Here is an 8,659-nt window from a genome sequence, read left to right as displayed (position 1 = left end):
ACCCTAATAAATATTTAATGATATCTGACTTTATATATGAGCCCGCCCCATCTGAACAACATTATTCATGTTCTGGCTATCCCCAGATGTTACGCAATACCTACCATCAGGATATTAATTACACAATAATAATTTAAAAGTTCACTAATTAATATTCTCATGTTTGTGTGAAAAAAAATCTAGTTGTTAGACGGTATGAAAATGACCTCAAGTATAAATACATTAGTTACATTTTGTAAACACAAGTAACATTTTATACAGATTTTCAACAAAGTCAAGAAATACTGCCTTGTTTCATAAAAAAGTTACTTGTTGCATGAATGTTAGTATGTCAGGGACGGAGTGTGATATCAAGATAAATGAAATAGTAACCGGTGCCCCCTCACATTTACTACGCCTCGCTATTGTTATTTTACTGCTGCTCTTTAATTATTTGTTACTGTTATTTCTTTTTTTTTTAGGTATTTTTCTTAAAACTGCTTTGTTGGTTAAGGGCTTGTAAGTAAGCATTTCACTCTAAGTACTACACCTGTTGTATTTGGCACATGTGACAAATAACATTTGATTAGATTCAGTATGGCTACTAAACACAGTCACTTCTGTGTGTGTGCCTAAAGTCTAATTCTCTGGTGTGTCAACTGAGCTGAGGGTGACATACTATTTCTTAAAACCCACATCCTTGTATTAATTCATATTTATTCTGTGCACTCAATATTAATGTTGATCTGTATAAAAGAAAAAATGACAAGGACAGACATTTTTATCAGATTTCATTTTATTATGCATTTCAATTCTTTCCCCTTCAAAAAGCCACAACACTGCAACTGAATACATAATGTGAAATGTGTGTTATACAGTACATCATTTCAGTTGTGAATAAGAGCTAAAAAATATGTTTTGTAATACTGGACCCGACTAAAAAGTCAGATTATATCAGTGGATTTATGAAAATCTGCATGCAGAAATAGATAACTGTCTTTCATTAAAACAGTAAACTACTAATTTGATTGAATACAGTGGAAAACCATATTCTATAATGAATTAAAAATAACTATAGGATCACAAGTAACCATACAAATGGTGTAAGTGCATACTAAAAATCTCAAATAACCACGGTAAGTGCTTGAACAAAGCTAAAACGGTAGTTCAGTAATATTGTGGGAAAATACTTCACTGCAGAAGAGCTATAGTTTATTAACAGTGAATAGAGGAAATCACACCATCCACTGCCAGTAAAAAGAACAAAGACTTGCAACGTGCTTTTATTGATAATTGTGATAAGTTGCTTAATGATTGAACCTGAATCCACATTTTGAAAAGTCCTGAGAGTATCTTTTTCTTCTGTGGTCTGGTGGTGTTGCAGGCCTAACTGTCCTTTATTTGTTCCAGTAGATCTCATAGGACTTTTTCTCTGTGTAGTTGGCATCTGCTGAGCGGTTGCTGTTCCTGACCCTCTCCTTCACTACCTTCACCACCAGCCCTCCTGCCAAGGCAATTCCCGCTGCAGCCTTGCCTATCTCTGCCACCGCTGTCAAAATGCATGCTGTCGCTCCCATGGAGCCCCAGGCACCAGAAACAACCCGCCCTGCAGATCCACACACCCCACTGGCCTGAACCAGCGTCCCACTCGCAGCCACCCCATCTGCCACAGCGGCGGCTGCGCACTGAACAGCTCCAGTGGCCACTGCTTGCTGCCCAGCTGCTACTGAGCCAATAGTAGTAGCATTAGCCACACCTACTGCCCCTGCTGCGGTGCCCACCCCTGTCAGGGCAGTTGTGCTGACAGCTGCACCTTCCAGAGCAGCCCCCAGGGCCGCTCCTGCCCCCATGGCACCCCCCACCCCTGCTGCAACTCCTACTGCTGAAGTCCCAATCAGGCTCACCTGCCCTAGAGCATCCAAGGCAGCTGCCCCAGGACTGGCAGCTTCTGCCCCAGCTAGGGCGCCCACAGATCCCCCCAGCACTCCTCCGGTCGCTGCCCCGAGAGCCATGGCTGTTTTCCCTGTGGCTGCTGCCACTATGGCGCCCACAGCTTTTCCCATCCCTGTGCCGCCTGCCACCGACATCCCAGACAGCTGCCCAGCAGCAAAGCCCACAGTGTTCCCCATGGCTGCAGCTCCCGCCGCTGCAGCTAGAGGGGCAGCCGCCCCGAACACTGCCCCCACGACCATGCCAGTGGCTCCAGCAGCCACCAGGATCTTCACTTTCTCTAGGACCTTCTCAGAAAGGGCAGCCTCCCTCCTGAACTGCCCCAGGGCAGAGAGGAAAGACTGCCTCCTACTCAAGGCCCTGTCGCTGCCCCGCCGCCTGGTCTTGAACAGCTCCCTCCACCTGTCCCCTCTGTCCCTCAGGAGGCTAACAGCACTTCCTTTCCTCTCCTCTGTCCATCTCTCCACCTTCCATCCCTCCTCATTTACTCCTCCTCTCTCCAGGTCTCTCTTCTTTAATCCTGAACCTCCCACAGCTGCCCCCCTCCTCTCATCCCACCCACTCCCACTCTGTTCTAGATCACACTTCCGTCTTTTGGCCATCTTGTTCTCCCTGCCTTCTCCCTCCCCTCTCTCTCTCACCATCCTCTCCTGCTCCTCCCTGATAGCAGCCTCAGCCTCTCTGAACATAGAGTTGATGTAGAAGCCTCCATTGTTCTCTTCCACAATCCTCTCCACCTTCTCCAGCAGCCCTACAACCTGGTGCAGGTCACTTGGGTCTCTGTTGTTGAGGACGTGGTACCTGCCCCTACACCTCTCTATCAGGGCCTTCAGCTCCACCGGGGCGCTGGCTCCGAGGTACCCCTCCATCCCCCTCCCTTCTAGGTCATCACCACGAGTGAACAGGACCAGTGTGTGGTCATGGACCGCCCCCTCCCCAAATATACGGACCATGTCCCTCACGGCTCGGTCCTCATCCTCAGTGTAGCGTCCCAGTGGGATCACCAGGAGGAATGCATGGGGGCCTGGGGCAGACAGTGCCACACACTTGGCTATTTCAGAATGAGTCTGCTCAGCATCGAAGCGTGTGTCTCCAAAACCTGGCATGTCTACCACCACCACTCTCGTCCTCTTCCTCCTGACTCCTTGTCCTTCCTCCTCCTCCTCCTCCTCAGTCAGGTCTGCGCTGCCTTGTTCACAGATTTGGGTGACTGAGCTGGCGCGGAGCTCTGACAGGAAGTGCCTGCGGCCCAGGATGGTGTTCCCAGAGGCACTCTTCCCTGATCCTGTCTTTCCGATCAGGACAAGACGGAGCTCTGTGGCTAAGGACACATCCTCCTCCTTGCTCTCCGAAAAGTCATCAGGGTCTTCTCCCTCCCCTCTTGTCCTTCCTGGATGGACATGGAAATACAGTTTAATTTCTAATGACACAAAACAGCTATACAGTATTATTAGCTGCAGATTTAGCAAACAAATAGAAAATACATATATCATATATATAAAAACAATATGTTGACATCAATGATAGATATCTATCTATATCCCTGGATTGCTAATGATATGTATTGGCCAATGAGAGGCTTTGAAGCCACAGGTCAGCCATATTGGCACTCCCCAGAAGAAGCAATCCTTCATAGGAATGAATGAACTTCTACAGTATTTCAATTAAATGTTTCTAGGACAAAATTACATGTATTTGAGTATTTTTTGTTGTTCTAGTGGAGAAAATAAGATTATATATTTTTTCAAGTAAACTTCAAAGGCATGTAGCAGCTATTTCTCAATGACAGAAAAGCATATAATAGTAACTTAAAACCTTGCCAAATTACAAACTCTTAAATAAATTTTTATAATACTGTAATATTGTTCTAAAAGTTGGGTTAAAGAGGTTCTTTCAAAATCAGCTCTAACTTCAGAAACAATCCCACAACTCCCCGCGGTCAGCGTCACAGTGAGGAAATCAAAATGCATGCTCAGCCTTCATGTACTCGTGGGTCAAAATAATAATAAAAAACAGCCCGTAAATTCCAGACTATAAGCCGCAACTTTTTTCCCAGGCTTTCAACCTCGTGGCTTAAACAATGACGCGGCTAATATATGGATTTTTCCCGCTTTCAATTTTTTTTCTCCAAAAAAACACATTCTGTGACATGCTCAGTTTTTTGGCGGCATGAAGCTTTCATTAGACCAATGAAATTGCCGAACGGGTTAAGGTCAAACAACTTTTTTGTTTACTGTTTAGATTAAATCGAGCGCGCTCAAACTTCCCATCATTCTGATTACGGTAGTCATTTTGTCACCTTCATCATGGCAAAGACACGGAGAAATGCATATGATGCAGCTTTCAAGTTGAAGGCGATTGATCTGGCTGTTGGAAAAGGAAATAGAGCTGCTGCACGGGAGCTTGGTCTTAATGAGTCGATGATAAGATGTTGGAAACAGCAGCGTGAGGAATTGACTCAGTGCAAAAAGACAACTAAAGCTTACTGCTAATTTTTTTTTTTTTGTTACAAGCCGTGTTTCGTTAAAGCCTGTGTAAAGTATATTTGTTTCAATGTACCGGTAGGCACCTGCGACTTATAGACATGTGCGGCTTATTTATGTTCAAAATAATATATATTTTTTAATTCAGTGGGTGCGGCTTATATTCAGGTGCGCTTAATAGTCCGGAAATTACGGTAACTTGTGTGTTAGTGGTATGGAGCTAGCTAGCAATTGTATTTTTATTCATCAAGATGGTCAAGCTTTGTGTGGTAGCAGGGTGTAGCAACACTTACTACACAAATGTGAGTATGCCTCTATGGCGACGCAAATTAAACACTTCGTAAAAAGTGGGATACATTAATGAGAATGAGAGGAGCAAATTTGGCATCTACTCGTCAATCTGCGGTGCAAATTCCATGGCTATCAACAATGAAAGGAGGGCTTCAGTCAAATGATTAATGCTAAAGTAACCAAATGAACATGTCTGCCAGCTGTTGGTAGCTAACTGCTATCATACTATAGATAGGCTTGTACTTGTTTGTTTCTGTATAGACCCTGTGGCTGGGACTGAAACTGTGCGTGTGTGGATGGCGGGCTAAAGTGAAACGCAACACTTCAGCCATGTATTCTATCATGGATCTGGTGGCATTTCGGAAAAAGGAGCCAGGATTTCTTTGGAGGGGTGTATTGTGAACTTTACTCATTGGGAAAGTTTGTTTTTAGATCTTAGGATTTGGTATTTATTAGGATCCCCATTAGCCGCTGCAAAAGCAGCAGCTACTCTTCCTGGGGTCCAACGGAAACATGACATAATATAGAACATTATTAGTCAAGGACTGAACTACATTCATTTAAAACGTCACACATAGCCTACATTCAGTGCATTCGCAAAGTATTCAGACCCCTTCACTTTTCCACATTTTGTAACGCTACAGGCTTATTCTAAAATTGATTAAATTATTATTTCACTCAATCTACACCCAATACCCCATAATGACAAAGCAAAAACAGATTTTTAGACATCAGAAATACCTTATTTACATAAGTATTCAGACCCTTTGCTATGAGACTCGAAATTGAGCTCAGGTGCATCCTGTTTCCATTGATCATCCTTGATATGTTTCTACAACTTGATTGGAGTCCACCTGCGGTAAATTAAATTGATTTGACATGATTTGAAAAGGAACACCTGTCTATATAAGGTCCCACAGTTGACAGTGCATGTCAAAGAAAAAACCAAGCCATGAGGTCGAAGGAATTGTCCGTAGAGCTGCGAGACAGGACTGTGTCGAGGCACAAATCTGGAGAAGGGTACTAAAAAATGTCTGCAGCATTGAAGGACCACAAGAACACAGTGGCCTTCATCATTCTAAAATAGAAGAAGTTTGCAACCACCAAGACTCTTTCTAGAGCTGGCCGCCCGGCCAAACTGAGCTATCGGGGGAGAAGGGCCTCGGTCAGGGAGGTGACCATAGAACCCGATGGTCACTCTGACAGAGCTCCAGAGTTCCTCTGTGGAGAAAGTTCCAGAAGGACAACCATCTCCGCAGCACTCCACCAATCAGGCCTTTATGGTAGAGTGGCCAGATGGATGCCACTCCTCAGTAAAAGGCACATGACAGCTAGCTTGGAGTTAGCCCAAAATAAATCTCAGACCATGAGAAACAAGATTCTCTGGTCTTATGAAACCAAGATTTAACTATTTGGCCTGAACGCCAACGACCCTATGCACACAGCCAAGACAACGCAGGAGTGTCTTCTGGAAAAGTCTCAATGTCCTTGAGTGGCCCAGCCAGAGCCTTGACTTGAACCCGATCAAACATCTCTGGAGAGACCTGAAAATAGCTGTGCAGCAACGCTCCCCATCCAACCTGACAGAGCTTGAGAGTATCTACAGAGAATGGGAGAAACTTCCCAAATACAGGTGTGCCAAGCTAGTAGCGACATACCCAAGAAGACTCGAGGCTATAATCGCTGATAAAGGTGCTACAACAAAATACTGAGTAAAGGGTCTGAATACTTAAATGAGATGTTTTTATTTATTATAAATTAGCGAAAATGTCTAAAAAACTGTTTTTGCTTTGTCATTATGGGGTATTGTGTGTAGATTGTTTTTTTCCCTCATCAATTTAATATTTTTTGAAATAAGGCTGTAACGTAACAAAATGTGGAAAAGTCAAGGGGTCTGAATACTTTCCGAAGGCACTGTATATCAAATGACTGTCTCTTCACAGTCCCCTGTGTGCAGTATGGTGTTATTTTATCTGGTTGTATTGCTAGCCATGTAGTCATGGCTCTATTTAATACTGTGCGTTTCCCAGCCTCTGTTCTGAACCTGGGGACTGTGAAGAGACTTCTGGTTGCATGTCTTGTGTTGTACCGATGAGTGTCTGAACTTTGTGCCAACTGCATGAAGACAGTTCGGTACCTTCAACACATCAATACCTCGAACAAAGACGAATAGTGATGCAGTCAATCTCTCAACTTTGAGCCAGGAGAGACTGACATACATGTTACTGACGCTTGCCTTCTGTGTACATCTAAGTGCGATATGTGCTGCTTTGTTCTGGACCAACTACAATTTACCCATGTCCCTCTTTGCTGTACATGACCACACAGCTTGGCAGTTGTCCAGGTGCGACAAAACTAGGGCCTGTAGGACTTGTCTGGTGGACTGAAATGTCAAGAAGGCAGAGCAACGCCCTATCATGGACATACCTCTTCCCATTTTAGCAACCATTGAGTCTATATCAGTGGAGGCTGCTGAGGGGAGGACGGCTCATAATAATGGGTGAAATGGAATGGCATCAAACCATGTGTTTGATAATGTGTTTGATTCAGTCCAAAACAAAAAAAATTTGGGGGACAAAACATGCAACTAATGAATACCACAAACCCCCGAGGTGCCTTTTTGTTATTATAAACTGGTTACCAACGTAATTAGAAGAGTAAAAATAAATGTTTTGTCATACCGGTGGTATACGATCTAATATATCACAGCTTTTAGCCAATCAGTATTCAGGGCTTGAACCCCCCAGTTTATAATAGTCAGGGTTGTTTGAGCCCTGAATGTTGATTGGCTGAAAGCCGTGGTATATCAGACTATACACCAAGGTATGACACAAAATTACTTGTTCACTGTTCTAATTATGTTGTAACCAGTAAGGAACCTCTGGGGTTTGTGGTACATGGCCAAAGGGCTGTATTCAGGCACTTTCGTTACATCGTCCTTAACAGCCCACAGCGTGGTATATATGACAGGGTCCATTATCTGCTACCTGGACTTTAAGGAATATGTTTTAATATATTTAATGATTTATTTTTATATTTAGCTTACATAATATAATTTCAAAGTATGCATTAAGATGTCTAATAGAATAAACGTGGAAAAAACAAGTGTAGACAATACATGTATTTTTCTGTAGCTTCCTAAATATTTTTTTACACTGCTGAAGTGCCAAGATGGCTTCAAAACAGCGCTCGTCAGTAATCTATTTTATATATAAATTATTGGTTGACAGACAAGCAGCTGATTCTGACATTACTTAGGCTAGGTTCATATGTGCAGTTGTCAGCTGAACAGTCTGCAAACTACACTCGTTCTGAGAGACTAGGCCTACTATTTATACAGTTTTAAACAATTAGTCGAATCTATCCACTGTGCATTAACGTTACATAACTTGGTGTAGGCCTGACCTCACACCATTCTTTCACAGGCTGGTGAAGAACAGTCAGGAATGTTCAACTAATATACGCCGCAGATTGTTCAGCTTTGTTTCCCTTGTGAAAAACAGCACTGTTTATTAACGTTGACTAGAGACAGCACAATCATTAACTAAACATTGCCAAAAGATCAACCTTCAAATAGCACGTTGGTTAACTATTTCCTATTCTTTAAATAAAATTATAAATAGGACTATAGCTAGCTAACGTCAGCTAGCTCGCTCCGTTGTTGACAGCATGCTGCTAGCTAATGTTAGCTAGCTAGATTTGCATGAGTTTTAATTTAGCTAAATGCTATGTTCCAAACTGTCAATAAATATGTAGGAAAAAAAACCTTGGCCTACCCGATTCCACGAAATTAGACATGATCTCTGTCTGATTAAGATTCACGTCTACATTCGGGCTTGTTGTGTTGCGTTGGTGAAGTGTTTATGGCGGAGATTACGCTCTGTTCGGCAACAGTCCAATGACTTTAACCAAAAACAGTGGGGGAAAATATGACTTCATGACTGTCGATTGCACAC

General features: G+C 43.1%; 1 protein-coding gene across 1 annotated transcript; it reads right to left on the bottom strand.

The window, feature by feature from the left end:
• Nucleotides 1-757: 757 nt before the first annotated feature.
• On the bottom strand, nt 758-8,650 carry LOC106601214 (uncharacterized). Its single transcript, XM_014193235.3, has 2 exons — nt 8,480-8,650; nt 758-3,319 (listed from the first exon to the last, which is right to left on the bottom strand). Exons 1-2 carry the CDS (start codon nt 8,499-8,501, stop codon nt 1,377-1,379), a joined length of 1,965 nt encoding a protein of 654 aa, XP_014048710.3. The 5' UTR covers nt 8,502-8,650; the 3' UTR covers nt 758-1,376.
• Between the last annotated feature and the right edge of the window lie 9 nt (nt 8,651-8,659).

The sequence above is a fragment of the Salmo salar genome, chromosome 03 (genome assembly GCF_965601325.2).
Source record: "Salmo salar chromosome 03, fSalSal1, whole genome shotgun sequence".
NCBI lineage: Eukaryota > Metazoa > Chordata > Actinopteri > Salmoniformes > Salmonidae > Salmo > Salmo salar.
Note: the sequence above shows the minus strand (reverse complement) of the source record. Positions and strands in the feature narration are given on the sequence as shown.